Source organism: Staurois parvus, unplaced genomic scaffold, assembly GCF_062004578.1.
Source record: "Staurois parvus isolate SC_StPar_1 unplaced genomic scaffold, SC_StPar_1.0 ptg001072l, whole genome shotgun sequence".
Taxonomy (NCBI): domain Eukaryota; kingdom Metazoa; phylum Chordata; class Amphibia; order Anura; family Ranidae; genus Staurois; species Staurois parvus.
This window is the reverse complement of record NW_028318868.1, coordinates 920402-941620: the sequence shown is the minus strand read 5'-3', so window position 1 is coordinate 941620 and position 21219 is coordinate 920402. Positions and strand designations below refer to the sequence as shown.

The 21219-nt window shown below is 47.2% G+C and overlaps 1 protein-coding gene across 15 annotated transcripts in view; it reads left to right on the top strand.

Annotated features, from left to right (window-relative positions):
• SCAI (suppressor of cancer cell invasion) overlaps positions 1-21219 on the top strand; it is a 1319466-nt gene that overhangs the window by 385884 nt on the left and 912363 nt on the right. For all 15 annotated transcript variants that reach the window (XR_016307572.1, XR_016307574.1, XR_016307571.1 and 12 more), the window contains exon 4: positions 8052-8138. Coding sequence is in view for 10 of the 15 variants with exons in the window: in XM_089658464.1 (XP_089514590.1) it covers positions 8052-8138 (87 nt within the window). In the remaining 5 variants the exon portion in view is untranslated. The remainder of the gene's footprint in view (positions 1-8051; positions 8139-21219) is intronic.

The window sequence follows — 21219 nt, the reverse complement described above, 5'->3', positions numbered from 1 at the left end:
CCAGGTACATTATCAGGGGCACCTACTACCCACCAGGAAGCCTAGCCGCCATCACACCGCTAGCCACCAGGGACACTAACAGGGGCACCTACTACCCACCAAGGACTGCAAACCACCACCAGGGACCATAGGCCACTAGCCCACCAGGGATCGCAAGCCCACCATCCCACCAGGGATCGCAAACCCACCACCCCGCCAGGGATCGCAAGCCCACCACCCCGCCAGGGACTGCAAGCCCACCACCCCGCCAGGGACTGCAAGCCCACCACCCCGCCAGGGACTGCAAGCCCACCACCCCGCCAGGGACTGCAAGCCCACCACCCCGCCAGGGAGCGCAAGCCCACCACCCCGCCAGGGAGCGCAAGCCCACCACCCCGCCAGGGAGCGCAAGCCCACCACCCCGCAAGGGAGAGCAAGCCCACCATCCCGCCAAGGATCGCCAGCCACCATCCCGCCAGGGATCGCCAGCCACCATCCCGCCAGGGATCACCAGACCCCGTGCTCTACACTGACTCCAGACGCTGTGCTCTACATCAACTCCAGGCGCCGTGCCCTTCATCAACTCCAGGTGCCGTGCCCTGCTTCATCTCCAGACGCCGTGCCCTGCATCATCCCCGAACGCCGTGCCCCGCATCATCCCCGGACGCCGTGCCCCGCATCATCCCCGGACGCCGTGCCCCGCATCATCCCCGGACGCCGTGCCCCGCATCATCCCCGGACGCCGTGCCCCGCATCATCCCCGGACGCCGTGCCCCGCATCATCCCCGGACGCCGTGCCCCGCATCATCCCTAGACGCCGTGCCCTGCATCATCCCCAGACGCCGTGCCACAGCACTCACGGCCGCCGGCCTACAGCACCCATGGACTGTAACTTGCCAGCTGCTGACCCAACCGCCCACCACTCTCATTTTCCCCCTACAGATGGACACAGATGACCTCTGCCACGACGTGACAGACTGTCCGCATCATCATGCCCTGATATGAAACCTCTCACCTCCCCGATCTAACCAGCACTCCGCTCACTCTAACATGCCACCTGCACTCCTCCTCCTCATATTCCTCTCCTCCATTCCCAAAATTGCCTCCCCCTACTCCCCCAAAACAGCTCTACATTGCTCCTTCCCTTCTTCCTTCTCCCCACTACGGCTCTCACCACCTCCTCCTAATACTCCACTCTCCCGCCGACCCTCACCCCACCACTAACAAATCCACTCGCTCCTGCCCATCCCATTCCCATGCCACCTTCCTCACCCTTCTCCTTCTAACCGCCGGTGACATCTCCCCGAACCCTGGCCCCTCACCTCCCCACTCCCCCTCTAGGCACCCTCCTGCTCCCGCCAGCCACCGCAACCCCCTCAACCTCATACCTGTACCCCTCCTCCCCGCATCCACCCCTCCTCTCTCGGTTGCACTCCTGAACGCCCGCTCGGTTTGCAACAAGCTCATCGCCATCCATGACCTCTTTGTCTCCCACTCCCTCAACTTCCTAGTGGTCACCGAAACCTGGATCCAACCCACCGACTCCACCTCCCTTGCAGCACTCACCTATGGAGGCCTCGTCTGGACCCACTCACCCAGACCGAGTGGTCGCAGAGGCGGTAGGGTCGGCATGCTCCTGTCACCACTGTGCACCTTCCAGGTCCTCCCTAACCTTCTCCTCCTTTGAGGCCCACTGCATCTGGCTCTTCTCTCCCACCCCCCTGAGGATTGCAGTAATCTATCGGCCTCCTGGATCCATATCCCTCTTCCTGGACGACTTTACCACCTGGCTTCCCTTCTTCCTCTCCTCTGAGCTACCGACCATCATCCTCGGGGATTTCAACATCCCCATCAACGCCAACAACCCGGCTACTTCCCAACTCCTCCTCCTAACCTCCTCCTTCGCGCTCACACAGCACACACAGTCCTCCACCCACACCAATGGAAACACCCTGGACCTCGTTTTCTCCCACCTCTGCACCCCCCACGACTTCACTATCACCCCCTTCCCCCTCTCTGACCACCACCTCCTCACATTTTCCATCTCCCCCTCCTCTAACCCCCCCCCGCAAAGCGTGAAACCATCACCAGCCATAACCTCCGCAACCTGAACCCGGCCCATCTCCACCCGGCAACTGACTGTCTGTACGATAGTATCCTTCCTCTGTCATGCCCTGACCTGGCCACTACTGCGTACAACGACTCACTGACGGCTGCCCTCGACTCCCTGGCACCCCTAACCATGCGTAACGTCAGACCCTGACCGCTTCAACCCTGGCAAAACAACCACACAAAACGTCTCAAGCGATGCAGTCGTGTGCTGGAGCGATTATGGCGCAAAACCAGATCCCCTCGTGCCTTCTCCCTCTACAAATCCGCCTTCCTCACCTACACCACCTCCCTCCACGCCGCCAAGCAAGCCTATTTCGTTAACCTCATCAACACCCTCTCCACCTGTCCTCGTCGGCCTTCTCCACTTTCAAATCCCTGCTCTCTCCCCCCCACCTCCACCCAGTACCTCACTCACCGCCCACGAGATTGCCAATCATTTCCAAAACAAGATTGATGCAAGCCGTAAGGACATTGTCAACTCACAATCTACACTCCACCTTGCCCCCCCCCATCACCCCCTCAACTCTCCCCTCCTCCGACCTGCCCCCCACCATACCTAACACCCTGCACACTATCACCTCCCCAACGCTCCGCTCCTTCAGCCCAGCTACCACTGAGGAAGTCACTAAGGTCTTCACTGAAGCCTGCCTCACTACTTGCCTCCTGGACCCTATCCCCTCACAGCTCCTCCATTCACCCCTCTCCTCCATCATTCGCTCCCTCACCCACATCTTCAATCTCTCCCTCTCCACTGGCACATTCCCCTCCCCCCTAAAGCACGCACAGATCACCCCCATACTCAAAAAACCCTCCCTGGACCCCACTGACCCACACAACCTTAGACCCATCTCCCTGCTACCATTCACTTCCAAGCTCCTTGAGCGCTTGGCCTACAATCGCCTAAGCGCCCACCTCACTGATAACAACCTCCTTGACCCACTACAATCTGGCTTCCATCCCCTACACTCCACCGAAACCGCCCTACTTAAAATCACTAACGAACTGCTAACCACCAAAGCTAATGGCCATTACTCAGTCCTCCTGCTCCTCGACCACTCTGCAGCCTTCAAGACAGTCGACCACCCCCTCCTGCTTACAAAACTGCACTCCCTTGGCATCAGGGATGCTGCTCTCTCCTGGTTCTCCTCCTATCTATCCCAACGCTCCTTCAGCATAACCTATAACACTGCCACCTCCCCCTCTCTCCCCCTCTCTGTTGGAGTCCCCCAAGGCTCTGTCCTCGGACCCCTCCTCTTCTCCATCTACACCTCCTCCCTTGGCAAACTGATACTCCCACGGCTTCAACTATCACCTCTATGCCGACGACACACAAATCTACCTCTCTACCCCTCACCTCACCCCCTCACTCTCCGCCCGCATCGCCCACCTCCTGAACAACATATCAGACTGGATGTCGCTCCATTTCCTCAAGTTAAACCTGTCCAAAACCGAGCTCCTGGTTTTCCCCCCAGCCCATGCCCCCCCCATCCTCTCCATCACTACTAGCAACGCCACCATCAACAACACCCCACACGCCAAAGTCCTGGGTGTCATCCTGGACTCAAACCTTTCCTTCCAACCTCATGTCCAATCACTATCAAGGTCATGCAGGCTCCACCTCTGCAACATCTCCAAGATACGTACATTCCTCACCCCAGACACTACTAAACAACTCGTACACTCCCTCATCATCTCACGCCTGGACTACTGCAACTCCCTTCTCACTGGCCTACCCAAACAAACACTATCCCCACTCCAGTCTATCCTGAATTCAATGAGTAGACTCATCCACCTCACCAACCGCTCCACATCTGCCACCCCCCTCTGCCAATCCCTTCACTGGCTCCCGATTGCCCAGCGCATCAAATTCAAATTACTAACTCTGACCTACAAAGCCACTCACAACACCGCCCCAAACTACCTAACTGACCTGACACCCAAATACCACCCTACCCGTGCCCTTCGCTCCTCACAGGACCTCCTACTCCCTAGCTCCCTGGTCTCCTCATCCCACGCCCGACTGCAGGACTTCTCCAGGACTTCCCCCATCCTCTGGAACTCCCTACCCCAATCCATCAGATTGTCACCTACCCTCCTCACCTTCAGACGCACCCTGAAAACCCATCTCTTCAGGGAAGCCTACCCCACCCTCATCTAATAACCGATCTCCTCCACTTCTCCCACTTCTCCATCCCCCACAGCCACTTCCTCCTGTACCACTTCCCCTCCCTCCTAGATTGTGAGCTCGAAAGAACAGGGCCCTCGTACCCCTTGTGTATTGTACTGTTAATTGTTCTGTCTCATGTTCTGTCCCCCTTGCTATTGTACAGCGCTGAGCAAACCCTTTGGCGCTATATAAATACTGTATTATAATAATAATAATGTGCAGACTCCTCTTAATAGATAGCCACAAGTCCCTTCAGGGGGGGGGGGGGGGGGGTTGCAAGGAGCACCGCTCTGTCCCCTAGGCGTCTGTCCTTGGAGGTAATGTGGCTGCAGGCCTAATGGAGGCCTCAGGCTTGTACGTGGGAGCCTCAGGGCCTTTATATTAGGCCTTATCTCTGGGTCCGTGTGGGGAAGGCCCAATAGGCTGAAGAGGGTCACTTGGTGGTCCGGGAGAGGGAAATGTGATGCCAGCGCTGACCTCCCTCCACCGCGGACCGCACTCAGCAATATAGTATCAGGGCCATGGAAGGGTAGCGCAGTAACATAATTTCTGGGTGGAGCTCGATGACGTAGTTCCGGTGACGGACTTCCAGTTTTTTGCCATCTTGAGTCCCCTAGTACACCCATAACATATGGGAAACCGTGGGTTGTAAACTTGGACCATGTGAGTGATTCATCTAGCATTTTCTGATTAAATATATTGGACGTACTACACTATGGAAGTATTTCTCTTTGTTTACCCTTCCATGGCCCTGATACTATATTGCTGAGTTTCTCTATGCCCAATACATTTGGAGTGGATATCAGAGGGATAGATGAGGTGTTGTGAAGTCATCAATATTATCGGAAGCTAATCGGGGTGGAATATCTGATTACCCTTAGGGGTCGAATAAAGGAGGTGAGGAGGCACTCTAGCCACTGGAGGATATATGCACTAGAGTGTCACTCCTTTTTTCTGAGCAGAAGATTTTGAAGTGGAAAAGCATATATTTAGTTTCACATCAAAAGAGTGGTAGCACGATTGTTGCACTTTAATTTGGACTTGCTTACTGTTTTATTTTACACTTGTCACTTTAAGTAGTGATTGTTCACTTTGCATCAATTCACAGTTTTTATACATAGAAAAAAGTACTACCCAGATACTTTCAAAGCTAATAAAACTGAACAAATGAAGGATGTGAAAATGGTCTTCTCATACAGAAAGAGGAAATACAGGATGTTAGACCATATGTCTTCTAAATACAGTATACATGCAATATGTATGTCTAATCAGAACTAAATGTTTGACAAATAGAATGGCTGTTTCACTTTCCCCCACATTGGCGAGTCAGCGATGGGATCAAATGTGCCTGTTGCTCGTTGGGATCTTTTTTTTTTTCTTTTCGCAGGCATCGTTCATCGTGATTCATGAAGATTTGCATCGTTGGACTTAGTGATTGATAATGGATATACATTTTGGAACTTTTTATCTGAAAGTGGTTGTAAATGCTCAAGGTTTTTTACCTTCATGCATTCTATGCATGAAGGTAAAAAACCTCTGTGCAGCATCCCCCCCAGCCCCCCCTAATATTCACGTAAGCCTCCTCTCGATCCAGCAATGTGCACTGAAGTCTCAGCTGTCCCGGGACTCCCTATCCTTTTTGGCTTCTCATCAGCCATTGGCACCCACTGCTGTCAATCACAGCCAGTTAGCCAATGAGAAGAGAGAGGAGGTGGGACCGAGACGCAACATCCCATACGAGCAAGCAGATATTCTGACAGATCTGCAGGAGACCTGCATGGCACTAGCGATCTGCTGATCGCTGGTGCAATGCTTTACAGGCTCCTGCAGACAAAAATAAATGCACATTTTTTTTCCTGCAATAAAATGTGCATTTATTATTTTTTACTAAAAGGTGAACTTATCCTGGTAAGAATCACTTTAAAAGCCAGGCTGCATATTGAAGAGAAGGACCTCCAAAGTTTTGTGGAATATTGCCTGTGTCATGCACAACACAGGGGCAGGGGGAGCTTAGAGAACTGAGTGCATGGATAAAGATCTGGTGTAAGAGGGAAGGATTTCAAGGCAAGTGTGAATGAGGGCCTTGTTCATGGAGAATGTGATGGTGCTGTAGCATTATTGGTGAAGCTGCATATGGGTGTGCGTACTTCAAAGTTAATTACTGGAGTTTGTTATAGGCCACTCAATGTTAATGAGGAGGTGGAGACTCCGCTCTTTGCACAGATAAAAAGGGCTACAAGGTCATGGAGAGTTTTAATAATGGGGGATTTTACCTACTCCGAAATTGAATGAAGTAATGGCACTGCTGGAACAGTAACAGGGTGGATATTTTTAAACATATTACAAGACCATTTTATAGTACAGTTTATAGAAGCCTAAACTAGAAATGATGCGCTGTTGGACCTATTAATCTCAAACATTGTGGAGGTTTTTACTAATGTTCATGTAAAAGAAACAATGACCATAACATGATTTAAATTCATGTAAGCTGTAAACAACAAGAACATACTAGAAATATAAAACATTTTAATTTTAAGAGAGCAAATTTTCCAAGGCTGAGGGCTGTTCTCCAAGATTTAGACCAGTGGCTATTATCTCCATCTCCAGGTAGGTCTGAGTTGGTGGCTCTTCTAAGGAGCCTTTTCTTGTCTTACATAGGGTCCAAGGTGGTCCTGAGACCTATACCCTCTTTCCTTTCTGAGATTATTTCTTAATTCCCCCTCCCAGTCCTTTCCTTTCCTGTGCCCTGCCTGGATATGGTCAACGGTTAGGGGTCTACCTAGCTACAGCATATTCTTTCCAGAAAATTAAGTCTCTTTTTGTCATCCCTGAAGGCCCAAAGAAGGAACATACTGCTTCCTCTTTCACCATTGCTAGGTTGCTTAGGCCTTTCTTTTCCAAGTCCCTTCCTTTCCTATCAGGGCCTATTCCACATGATCAATCAGTGTTTCATGGACCTTTCAGCATCAAGCATCTGTTTTGCAAGACTGCAACCTGTTCTTCTATTCATACTTTCTCAAAGTTTTATTGGGTTGATGCAAGCCTCACTTGCAAGGTGCTTCAAGCTGTCATTTGAGAGTTTCAGCTTCATTAACTCTTTTGTTGGGCTGTTTGGTATGTTTATGCCCACCCCCTCATTAAGCTGATGGAAATTTTGACTTACCAGTAAATCCCGTCTCCTGGAATACAGTACAGGACACAGATCGGTCCCCTAAGTCCTTTGTTTCTCTTTAGTGTTTGTGACCAAAGTGGAGTGCTAAGTGAATGGGGTTATGGAAGAGAGCACATGGATGTCCCCAGCTAAGTATTTGCCAGTGACTTATAACCTACAGTCTGACTTTTTTTAATTGCAAGATATGGAATTTACTGGTAAGTAAAAATTCCCCATTTTTACTTTTGTACATGTTCCCCAGGGCGGTAACCGTCCCCGCCTTGCCATTTGACAATCTTTTGCGTATGAGCCTGAAAAACGAATCCTCTATTAAGTTCAGAGGGGTTTGGATTTGGCTTATGAACCCAATATGAAGCATCCTAAGTACTAGATTTTTTAAACTTGTTACCTCCTGCAAATTTGTTCACATTGCTTGGAGTTACTGTGCAGTGTATGGCCACTCTGTGCCTGCTGTTTTGTTGGAATAATTTATGATGCTCAAGGGTTTGGGGAATAACCTTTACTGATACCATATTTGTACTTGGGACACACGACACATTACACAAACAGAATATCTTTACTGTTTACACACTCTTCCCCCAACTGTTGTAGATAATATATTTTTTTTTTATCCTATTACAGACAGGTCCTTGACAACCGATATGGTCTAAAACGATGGCAGATTGGAGAAATTGCCTCAAAGATTGGTCAGCTGTACTACCACTATTAGTAAGTATCAAGAGCTTAGTGTGATTAAGGCCACCCAGCTTAAAGTTACATAGTTGAAACCTAGTTCGATCCTATTATGAAATTTATCACATGTATAAATAGCTTTTTACTTGGGTTTATGCAAATTAACCTTTTCGATGCCAGAGCAATTTTTGCATTTTTTGCAAGTATGTTTAAAATTAATTTTAGGCATGAAGATTGCATAAACCCCCAAAACATATATTTTCTGGAAGAAGACACCGTAAAGAATAAAATGTTGGTAGTTACAATATATTATGTCACACAATATTACCACAAATGTCTAGGAAATGCAAAATTTCAGTAAAAAATACACAATCTAATTTTAGGGTACACAAATACAATAAATTACCCATTTGTTGGTAAAATATAAAATATATTGTATCTTAAATTTGCGAGTGCTCATGAAATGGCGAAAAACTCCAGTACCCTATATTTTCCATATTTCTGACGTTTTAAAAGCTATCTATAGTTCATCACTTTGGCGTGACAGAAGAGTTCTGCTGCTAGATATATTGTTACTCTGGTGTGCGCAGCTATAGGTAAAATGTTTATCACAACCGACATTTCATGAGTGGGTACCCCCGATGCATGTGTTTACGTTCGTATGTGTGTGCGTGGGGGAGAGCTCAAAAATTTTTTGGGGGGGATTTTATGTGGTTGAGTTTAAGTTTTTACAATTAAAATTATATTTTACACGTTTTACACAACGCTTCTGGGACAGCAACAAACAAGAAGAGGAGAGTGGACCTGTGTCTGCTCTGCTTCCTACCCTCTACCTGACCACACCCGCTATGCCGGTCCTGGGTCCACAGATGGGCAGGCAAAACCCAGGATGCATAGCTGGGGCTCGCATGGAGGGGGGGGGGGGGCACCGTTACCAGGGCTGTGTGGAAACAATCAGGTTAGGTGGTGCACAGCCACACAAATGCTTCCATCTGACAGGCAGGAGTGTGCTTGTCAGATGTACACAAAATATGACAATCTGAGTGTGTGTAAAATCCCCCACTGTCAGATCCGTACGACGGATGGACTTGGCAGTGAAAGGGTTAAAGCTTATTTCTACCAAAAATGAAAGCCAGGAGGTCATGGGAAATCTCTCCAATGGGGGCAACGTTATAAAAAAAAAAACAAAAGAGAAGGGAAAGTTAGGACCTCTGGGTTTTATTTTTGCATCTTTCAGTAACCCCCCAGTTCCCCACAGTTCAAGTGATTTAAATGTACAAAACGGTGAGCTCACTGGTATGGTGACTCCCAGTCTGATCTGTGGACCAACAAAAATCCCTTCCTTAATTTTGGCATCAGTTATATTTGGAAATAACCGTCTCAAAAAAAAGAAAAAAGAAGCAGAGGCAAAAATATCTTGGTCATGTCAACAAGTGGTTCATGTGCCAAGTTTTTTTCTGTCCTGAAACCAAATTCTTTCAGAGTGGCCATTTCTTTTTAATGTGATTCTTGCACAACTGTCTCATTCACATATGTAACAGTACCTGGTATAGCCATGCTGCATTCCAAGCAGCAGAGACACTACTTTTATATCACCACAGGTATTCCAGTTGTACTTGGTATACTGAATGTGCTTCAACAACAGTTCCACATTTTGGTATGTTTCTTTTGTGCAGCACGGCCAACAGGTTTTGAAGAGTGTACATTGGCATTGTGTAACAAGACAGCCTTGAGGCTTAACACTGATGATTCAGTATAGACACCATTCTAGTGGGACATACTTACAACCCAAAGCTGTGAACAAACTGTAAGTGTCAGTACAGAAAACAAGGTTGTAAATCTGTGCAAAGAAATTTGTTAAATCATTTTTGCAGTTTCAAAAGACAGACAGACATTTTTATCCCTGGTGATAGCAATCTCCATCCTTGCAGGCTTGAATGCAGAAGTTCTGGATTTGATTTTTTTCAAACCTAAGTCCCTGACCAGGTCATTTAATTCTGGCTGTGCTATGAGATGAGGCTCACCAGACATACACAGTTCAAAATCTGAAGTATGATGCAATACAGAATCCTTGTCTGTTTTGTCTAAGCTCAATTTCTCTGGTGGCTTCAGTACTGTCAGATTGTCGTCATGTGGCACTGGTCCTATGATTGGAGGCAGATTGGGCTGTTCAGTTGGTTTCTTTTTTTCCCCTTCCGTCTTTCAGGACAGCACCTTGAGAGAACTCGGCTCCTCCCCACCTGAGGAAACACCTCCACCCAAAATAAAAAGCTCTCCACTCCCCCCCGACCTCAGTTTAGGTGTTTCCTCCGGTGGGGAGACACATTGAGGAAGCTCAAAGTGCTGTTAAGTAGACAGGTTAGGGCTGAGCCGAGGGTCTGAGAGCCGGCTGGGAGGCTCAGGGCAGCTGGGAGTGAAGGCCGGAGTGTCCGGCTGCGATCCTCCCCGGGACCTGCTGCCGTGCAGTGAGCGTGTACCCTGGAGGACAGGGGGTAACACATACCTACTCTTCGCCCCCCGGCCCCCTCCGGTGAGTTGGGGAGGAGTCCCGCTCCTTCCCATGCTGGCGGTTAGGGGAACTTGTCAGTCCGGATGTCGGGGTACGACATTTCAGGCGGAGGGGCGGGGCTTCTCCCAGGGCCGCGGCTTCCGCATCTGGCTGCGGCCCTAGACACCGCGGCGCGTGAAATTTGAATGGCGGTGCGGAGCAGAATAGCCTGGGGGACAGGCTACCGCACTGGGCAACCACCCTCCTGGAACAGGATGTCGGATGCACCAGGACCAGTGGATGCCAACACCAGCCAGTCTCAGGTAAGGTGACTCAGAGGAGTCCTCCCCTACCTGGTGGCCCCTAGCTCCTGGTTTATTCCCGGACCCTCTGGTGGTGAGGGTCTTCTTGGGCCGGGAGGGGGCTCTGTCGGGAAGGGTTAGGCCCTCTCGGGAAGGAAGGGGGGGGGTTACAGTGTATGGTAGCGGGTGATAGGCTCCCTTTTTGGGCCCTTTTTTTTTGTCTTTCAGGGCAAGGCCCGGCAGAAGCTTAAGCATCAGGAGCCTAAGTGCAGATGCCCGTCCTGCAAGTCAGTACAAAACGAAACTTGGAGGAAGGTTCTTTGCGGCCCTTGCATTGAAGGGTTAGTAAAGGAGGAGAGGCCTGAACAGGGTGACTTGGTCAGGTCAGTGAAGGAGCTGACCAATACCTTCGACTCTTTCAAGAGTCTTATGGAAAGGTTAGCCGCTCCCCAGTCAGCCCCTTGCCCCCCCCCCCGGTGGCCTCAGCAGGTCGGAGCAAAGATCCCCTCATGGCAGGGGAGGATGAGGAACCCTCTGGGGATTCCCATTCGGGAGAAGGTAGATGACCTTTTAGGGGCCATATACGAAACCCTAGACATCAAGGAGGAATTTAAGACCTTGTCCTTGCATTATCAGATGTATCAGGGGTTAGAGGAACAAAGGCACAGGTGCATGAGGTCTTAGTGGATACCATCAAAAGAGAGTGGCAAGACCCGGAAAGGAAGCTCTTCTTTTCTAGAGCCCTTAGAAGGAGGTTCCCGTTTAGCGAGGATCCTGGGGCCGTATGGAATAAGAACCCTAAACTCGACGCAGCCTTTTCACAAACAGCGAGGAAAACGGACCTGGCGTTCGAGGATATGGGGGTCTTTCCGTATTTGTTAGACAGGAGAGCGGAAGGCCTGGGATTCAACCCTGTCAAACCTGAAACCCGCCATGGCCACTACTGTCGTGGTCAGAAGGCTGAAATACTGGTTAACGCAGTTGCAGGCCCATATCGTGGCCGACAAGGAAAAGATTTTGGCTTCATTTGAAACCCTATTACAAGGTGTGGGGTATATTGCGGATGCTTCCGCAGAGTTAGTGAGGCTGGGGGCCAGGTCAGCGGCCCTAACAAACTCAGCTAGAAGAGCCTTATGGTTGAAAACATGGCAGGGTGATATCACATCAAAAGTTAGGTTGTGTGGCATCGCCTTTACAGGGGATTTCCTGTTCGGCCTGGGATTGGAGGAAATTCTAGACCGGACGGCAGACAGGAAAAAATTCTTTCCTCTAAAAAGGAAGCTGCCTTAGGTGGGGACGTGGACATCACACCTGGCAAAAAGACAGAGCCCCAGGCCAGAGGGACAGAGAAGGCCTTGGGGGCAAAGAGGTAGAGGCAGGGGAGGGGCGATTTTTCGCCCTCCTGAACAGCCCCAGAAGCCACGCTGACTCGGTTCCCCCTGTGGGAGGGAGATTGGCGGCCTTTCTCCCACAGTGGGAAGCAACAGTTTCCAGCCCCTTTATTTTAGACATTGTGAGAAGGGGTTATCAGCTGGAGTTTTCGGAGCCACCACCAGGAAGATTTTTTGTGACAACCCTGCCAAGGGGCTCTGCAAGGGCCTCAGCCCTAATGGACTCGCTGAGGGACTTGGAAGATCAGAGAGTCGTAGCCAAGGTCCCGGAAGCGGAAAGGGGAAGAGGGTTCTATTCCTATGTTTTTGTGGTTCAGAAGCAGTCGGGAGCCTTCAGGCTGATTGTGAACCTGAAGCCCCTAAACAAGTCAGTGCGGTACAAAAAGTTCCGCATCGACTCTATTTTTACAATCGGAGCCTTACTCCCACCGGGAACGTTCATAGCCTCTATGGATTTAAGGGACGCTTTACTCCATGTACCCATCGCAGAACCCTCACAGCGCTTTCTCAGGTTGGCAGTACAAGGGGGCGCAGGAGTACATCATTGGCAGTTCAGGGCCCTGCGATTCGGGCTATCCGCCTCCCCAAGGGTATTTACCAAGATACTGATAGAAGCATTGGTTCCCATTCATTTAAGAGGGATTGCAGTAATAGCCTACTTGGACGACCTGCTGCTCTTCGCAGACTCAGAGATCTGGCTGCGACAGAACATTGACGTAGTGAGGGACCATCTGGAGAAACTGGGGTGGCTCTTGAATCTGGAAAAGTCCTGTCTTGTGCCCTCCCAAAGAGCAATTTACCTAGGGTACCTTCTAGATTCCGTGAGGCAGAGGACTTCCTTGACTCAAGTTGGACAGAGGGATCAGATTGTTACAGGGGAGCAGGTCTGTGACAATGAGGCAGGCCATGTCAATGCTGGGGTTGTTAACAGCTTCCATCCCAGCGGTGCAGTGGGCAGGCTTGCATCTGCGCCCTCTCCAACTGTGGGTTTTGAGAGTCTGGGACAGATGGGTACAATCCTTAGAGGATCGGGTCCTTATTCCCCCCAGTGTAAAGAGGTCTCTGTGGTGGTGGAGAAGGTCGGCCAATGTGACCCAGGGCCTGTTGTGGTGTTTCCCAGTAACCAAGGAGGTTACGACGGATGCCAGCGCTCTTGGGTGGGGAGCCCACCTAGAGGACGCAGTGGTTCAGGGGGAGTGGTCCCTAGGAGAAAGGAGAGAATCCTCGAATTGGAGGGAGTTGAGGGCAGTAGGGGAGGCTCTCCGCTCCTTCCAAGACAGAATCAGGGGCCGGCACGTACGGGTCATGACAGACAATGCTACGGCAGTAGCTTATATAAACAAGCAGGGAGGGACAGGGAGCAAGGCGCTCGGTTCCGTAGCAGCAGTGGTTTTATCCTGGGCAGAGAAAAACTTGGCTTCCCTATCCGCAGTTCACTTGAAGGGGGAACTGAATCAGACGGCAGATTTCCTGAGCAGGACTCGGCTCAGAGAGTCGGAATTGGCCCTAAATGCGGAAGTGTTTCAGGCGATCGTAAGGAAATGGGGGTCCCTGGAGATAGATCTTTTTGCCTCGGGGAAAAACAACAGGGTTCCAAGGTTCTTCTCCCTAACCTGCGGGGACGGATCAGAAGCGGTGGATGCGTTGGGTCAGAGATGGGTTTACCCGCTGTGCTACGCTTTCCCCCCGGTCCCTTTGCTCCCCCAGGTGCTAAGGAAGTTCAGATCAGAGAGAACCTCGCTTATCCTGATCGCCCCATTCTGGCCACGACGAGCATGGTTTGCGACTCTAACAAGCTTAGCCACACGGCCGCCCTGGGAGTTACCGCCAAGAAGGGATTTACTGTCACAGGGACCGGTCTTATGCCCCAGGATAGAGAGACTAAGGCTGACGGCCTGGTTTCTGAACAACAGCTCCTTTAAGCGAAGGGGCTTTCAACCAGGTTGGTAGCTACGTTGCTGGCGAGCAGGAAGGAAGAGACCCAGGCCATTTATAGCAGGGTTTGGGGTTGCTTTACGGCCTGGTGCGGTGAGGCGACGGTAGCGACCCATAGCGTGTTATCGGTTCTGGAGTTTCTGCAAGCAGGGGCGGATAAGGGACTTTCTATCAGCACGCTCAAGGGCCAGGTTTCACCCCTCAGTGTGTTTTTGGAGACGCCCTTAGGCAGGGAGGCGCTAGTAGGGAGATAGTTTAAGGCCCTGACAAGGCAAAGACCTCCAAGGTCCAGGCCTTTTCCGATGTGGGACTTGGCCAAAGTGCTTGCAGTACTGATTAAGGCCCCGTTTGAGCCTTTAGATTCCTGCCCGATAAGAGACCTTGCAGTTAAGACAGCCTTTTTAGTGGCGATTACCACAGCAAGGAGGGTGTGCGAGCTGGAAGCCCTATCAGTCAGAGCCCCTTATCTACAGATTTTTGCAGATAGAGTGGTATTTAGGATGGACCCGTCCTTCATTCCGAAGGTGGCTCAGAGGTTTCAGAGGGAGCAGGATATAGTGCTACCCTCGTTTTTTCCTGACCCGGTTGGGGAAAGTCAGGAGAGACTACATTTGTTGGATGTTAGAAGGTGCGTGCTGCTGTACCTTGAAAAAAACGAAAGGGTTCAGGAACACGGAATCTTTTTTTGTTTCTTTCACTGGGATTAGGAAGGGCAAGAAAGCTTCTAGGAGGACACTGGCCAGATGGTTAAAGCTGGCGATTGCAGGGGCATACCAAGCAGAGGGCTTAGAGGTCCCGGAAGGAATCAGGGCGCATTCCACCCGAGCAGTAGCAACTACCCAGGCTGAGCTGGCAGGTGCTTCCCCAGGACAAATCTGCAGGGCAGCAACCTGGTCCAGCTACGATACATTTGTAAGACATTACAGACTCAACCTGGTCTCGGTGCAGGAGCAGGCCTTTGGACATAAGGTACTGCAAGCAGTTAGCCCGCCCGAGGGGTGAGTACTCGCTTATCCTCTCAAGGTGCTGCCCTGAAAGACGGAAGAGGAAAAATCAAGTTACACTTACGGTAACTTCTTTTCCAGTAGTCTTTCAGGACAGCACCGATTACCCACCCAGTGTTGATATTTGGTTATTTGAGAATGTCTTATTATGGTCATGTTGTCTCATGTTGTGTCTCCCCAGGTGACCGGAGGTATGTTTTAAGAACTGAGGTCAGAGGGGAGTGGAGAGCTTTTTATTTTGGGTGGAGGTGTTTCCTCAGGTGGGGAGGAGCCGAGGTCTCTCAAGGTGCTGTCCTGAAAGACTACTGGAAAAGACGTTACCGTAAGTGTAACTTGATTTTTTTTAACCAGTGACTTTTGAGTGAGACAGAAGTAAAAGTCTGTCATGTCATTATTCTGTTCTCTCCATATCATCATAGCGTATCATAGCACACGGCATTGACTTCTGAATCCCTCAGAACCAAGCTATAAGATCGACAGCACATCCTGCACAACAAATGTTAGGAACCTATGCCTTATCTTGGTCACTAATCTTACAAGCAAAGTATAGTTCATAAGCTTTCTTAACAAGTCTAGTCATGGTGCGTCTTTGAGACTTAAGCGTGTACTCGCCACAAATGTAGCAGAAGGTATCACAGCTGTTGACGACATTGGCAAGACATTTCTTCTGTCCAGTCATCCTGTAGCAAACCTACAACTGGCTTACCTGTTATGTAAATTACATATACATAGACAATACTATGCCTTGAAATAATTGCATCAAAATACGTGGAAACTGATATCTACTAAATGAGTAGCATCTGTGTAAGCATGTAAGCGGCTTTTAAAACCTTTACAGTCAGCATCCATCCAGCCTAGCCATCTCCAAATGGTACCAGTTCCACAAATGTTATATGATATACCTTGAGTGCATGCCTGAGCTACACATATAGCATAAGCAAAAAGTAAACTTAAACTATATATAAAACAAAATTGCAAAAACAGAAGCTTTCTATTAAATGGTACTTGATAGGTCAAATTACAGGTTATTTTCCTGATTAGCTGCCAGAAATCTAAAAAATACACTAAAAATGTTCAGGAAGCAACATCTTTGTTTTCCAGAGAATGCTCCCTCATTCTTGTTCGTAGAGATAAATATCCCAAAAAGAATTGGGCTGCAAATTGAATGGAAGGACTGTGACGGGAGTGACTTTGGGTGGGGGGGCCCATGGAACACAGCCCCGTTTGGAGAGGTGGGGAGATTCCTGTTTCAGCTCCCCATATCCCTCCTATGTGTAAGTCACCCTGTGCCTGTTAGGGGTACAGGGTGGAATGTCCTGATATTGTGTAGACATGCATAGGTGGGGTGTGGGGGTTGTACATTGTTTACTGCCATGTTGTCCCATTGTTCTATTGTGTCTTGCTTGGGAGCAAACTATTATGGGATGTATGTGTTTGTGTATTGGCTTGGTGGGGGGTGTTTCCAGCAGCCCTCCTGATGGGACTGTTGTTGGTGTGTGTCTCTGGTTGCTAGGTTTGGTCTGCCCCGCCCTGTGTCCTTATGCAGGGAGGTGGGTTGTACACTTGAATGTTTATATCTTGTGTCTGTGTTAAAATAAAGCAGTCTATCTCCTGGTTTCCTTCAAGTATGGTGCTGTCTCGCCTTGTAGGCTGACTTTTCATTGGAGTACAACCTATATGCTAAGGATAGTTTGCACTTAAATGGAAGGGGTTCTTATGTGCTGTGGCAGAGGTTTATGGGAAGGATAGAGGAGTATTTAAACTAGGATTGGGTGGGGGGATGAGAGATTTAAAATATAATTGGACAGAGAAGTCAGACACTAATGGGGAAAGGGCTGTGGCAGGTGATAAAGATTTTCCCATGATGCAAACAACCATTAGCAATTATAGTATTATTTGTATTACAAAAAAAAGATATGCAAAACACAAGTGCAAAATGCAACAATACATTTTGTTTACCAGTGCCAGGAGTCTGCCAAGCAAATACATTAATGCATAAAGAGAACTGTTAATTAATTGATATTGCTGAACCTTGGCTTCATTCTTCACACAAGTGGGCTATTAATATTCCTTGTCTATGCTGTCTTTCAGAAAGAAAGGGTAATACAAAAAAAAAAAGAACATAGCATATATAACCAACAAGGATCAGCGGTGTATTGGTACATCACTGGACTTTGAGTGGTTATACCAGGATGATGCCTACAGCTGCAGGCATCATCCGGCTATAATTTTTTTCAGCCGGCGATCGGCTTTCATGTAAAAGCAATCCTTGTGGCTAATTAGCTGCAGGATTGCTTTTACAAGCAGCTGAGAATGAAGCCGGTGTTCCTGCCAGCTTACCATGGAGCTGATTGGAGACCAGAGTTGTGCCAATCATCTCTATAGTCTAAGAATTCGGAAGCTACGAGCATTTCATCACTTCAGTTTTGCAGGATATAAACAGCGCCATTTGTAAATTGGGAAAGCATCTGATCACACCGTTTTTGGTTTGATTAGATAATGTAAGGGCAGAGTAGATAGACCCCAGATTTCATAAAAAAGAATATATGACAATGCCCATTGAAGTTAGAGACGATATTTGCATTCCCTGTGATAGCATTAAAAGTGATAAAAAAAAAATGAAAGGTACAGTGTAAAAATAATAAAATCAAAATAACTTATAAAAAAGTTGCCCCTCCCATGCGTGCACACCTGTGTGCACAAGCGTTGCGCCTGTGCCGGTATGTAAACAGTGGTTGCACCATGCATGTGAGTTATCGCCGTGAACGTCAGATCAAGGGCAGTAATTCTAACACTAGACCTCCTCTGTAAATCTAAAATGAAAATCAAAACCTTGTGGGAAAAAATGGGATCTGCAAAATACTCACCATGCCTCTTTTTAAATTCCTTGGGGTGTCTACTTTCCAGAAAGGGGTCATTTGGGGGGGTTTGGTGCTATCCTGGCATGTCAGGGCCTTTGAAACTGATAAGTAGTGAGGAAGTGTAATGAGGAAGATACGCACCTTCAGGCTTTCAAAGTGGTCATTGGATTTCAGGCTCCTGTATGTGGCTAGGCTCCCAAAAGTCTCACACATGTGGTATCCCCATACCCGGTAGAAGTAGCAGAATGTATTTTGGGGTGTAATTCCACATATACCCATGGCTTGTGCGAGAAATAAATCATTTAAATGACAACTTTGTGTAAAAAAAAAAATGTTTTTGTCATTTTCCAGAAACTTGTTGGAAAAAAAGTAAATCTTCCATGGACTCAATATGCATCTCAGCAGATAGCTTAGGGTGTCTACTTTCCGAAAAGGGGTCATTTGAGTGTGTTTGTACTATCCTGGTATTTTAGTACCTCAAGAAATGTGATGGGCAGTCAGAAAGTAAAAGCTGTGTAAATTCCATTATCTATACCATAGTTTGTAGACGCTATAACTTTCACACAAAGCAATAAATATACACTTACTGGGATTTTTTGAATCAAAAACATGTAGCAGAATACATTTTGGCCTAAATTTATGACGAAATTTTAGTTTTTTGGGATATTTTTTATGACAGAAATGAGAAAATATTGGTTTTTTTTTCAAAAACAATTTTTTTCTTCAAAACTTTTTCTGTTTATAGCGCCAAAAATAAAAAGTGCACAGGTGATCAAATACCACCAAAAGAAAGCTCTATTTGTGTGAAAAAAAAGGACATAAATTTCATTTATGTACCGTATTGCATAACCGTGCAATTGTTTGTTAAACTAGCACAGTGCTGTATAGCAAAAAAATGCCATAAATTGCAGTATCTATACCAGGGGTGGACTGACCCTTAGGAAACTCGGGCACTGCCCGAGGGCCCGGAGTCAGTAGAGGGCCCCATGAGATGCCCCTGGTACCTTTTTCATAGGCTTTTTTGAGTTTGGGCAAGGACACAGGGGCCCCATGATCCCTCTATTGCCCAGGGGCCCCATGAGTTGTCAGTCCGCCCCTGATTTATACCATAGTTTGTAGACGCTATAACTTTCACACAAAGCAATCAATATACACTTATTGGGATTTTTTTTACCAAAAACATGTAGCAGAATACATTTTGGCCTAAATTTATAACTAACTTTGAGTTTACTATATATTTTTTATAGCTGAAAATAAAAAATATTGTTTTTCTTAAAAATTTTTGGTCTTTTTTTTGTTTATAGCGTGAAAAATAAAAAGTGCACAGGTGATCAAATACCACCAAAAGAAAGCTCTATTTGTGTGAAAAAAGGACGTAAATTTCTTATGGGTGCAGCATTGCATGACCACGCAATTATCAGTTGAATTAGTGCAGCGCTGAGTAGCAAAAAGAGGCCTGGTCAGGAAGGGGGGGGGGGGTAAATCCCTCAGGAAGGCAAGTGGTTAATAAACTCCTACATACAATATAAATAAAACTATATAGAAAAGGTAAATAATATATTATAAATTCTAAAAAAAAATTAAAAAGTAGGAATAATAAATGGATCATTTACTCTTCATAATTTACATTTTTTTTAATTAATATTTTATTAACTTTTACATTTCATATATTCCATCTATAAAACAACATCTGTTATTCAATTATTTTCTCCCAAAATACAAAAATACAAACCCCCCCTCCCTTCCCCACTCCGCACCTCCCCTTCCCACCCCTCACCCTCCCCCCTCTCCCACCCTCCCCACCCCTCCATTCAGCGTCCTTCCCCTCTCTTTTTATAGTTCTGGGGTTTCCTTCCATTCCTATTTCCTATATGCTTTCAATTAATTTAACCTTCTTAAACTCCTCCCATTTTTTCCATTTTTCACAAAACAACTCCATTTTATCTTCATCTATATGATATAGTTCCTCCATTCTATATATTTGATCTACCTTTTTAATCCAATCCCTTGTTTTTGGTGCTTCTTGTTCCCCCAAAAATTTAGGAATCAAACTTTTTGCTGCGTTAATATAATGCAATAACCCAGAATTTTTATATTTTTCAACCGCTAGTTCTGTTCCATGTAAAAGACATATCCTTGGGTCCTTTGATATTTTTATCCCAGTTATTTCCTGTATCTGGTTAATTATTTCTTCCCAATATTTTTGGATTTTACAAAACTCCTACCAAATGTGACCCATTGTGCCCTGTTCCCCACACCCCCTCCAACATAAAGATGATTTTTTTTTTTTATAAATATTTATTAATTTTCCATCAAAATTCATATTACAATCCTTTTCCCTACTTAAAGGGATACCAAAGCAAAAAAATATAACAAACAGAACAATACAATCTTACAAATAATTATCTCCCTAAAATAACTCCATACCCCTCCCCCTCCGCCCACCCCTCCCCCCCTTCCCACCCCATTACTCTGCATTTTTTTTCCCCTTCCCCACCCCCTATAGAGAGTGCTCTTAGCATGTCTAGTAGAGTTTTAGATCTTCATTTATTTCACCTTTCCTTTAAATTTCTCCCATTTTTCCCATTTTGCATGAAATATCCCCATCTTATCTACATGTATATAATAAAGTTTCTCCATCTCACAAATCTGGTTCACTCTGACCACCCAATCCTCTTCCGTCGGCACCTCTCTTTTTCTCCAATACCTGGGAATCAGACTCTTTGCGGCACTTAGTAAATACCATATACCCAAATTCTTATATATTTTCACTGGTATCTCTGTAATATGGCAAAGACAAACCCCTGGGTCTAATCTAATATTAACTTCAGTGATCTTCCCCACTACATTAACTATTTTCTTCCAAAATATTTGTATTTTTGAACACCTCCACCATATATGATACCACGTGCCTATCTCTCCACACCCTCTCCAACAGAATGGTGAAATCTCTCCATTCATCTTATTTTCAGCTTTCGGTGTAATGTGCCATCTTATCAAACACTTATAATTTACTTCAACCTCTCGCATACTAATATTTTCGTTGGTTAATCTATATATTTTTTTCTGCATCTCTTCATCTATTTCCATCTCCAAATCTCTTTCCCATTTTTCTATATACCTCAGTTTAGTGCTA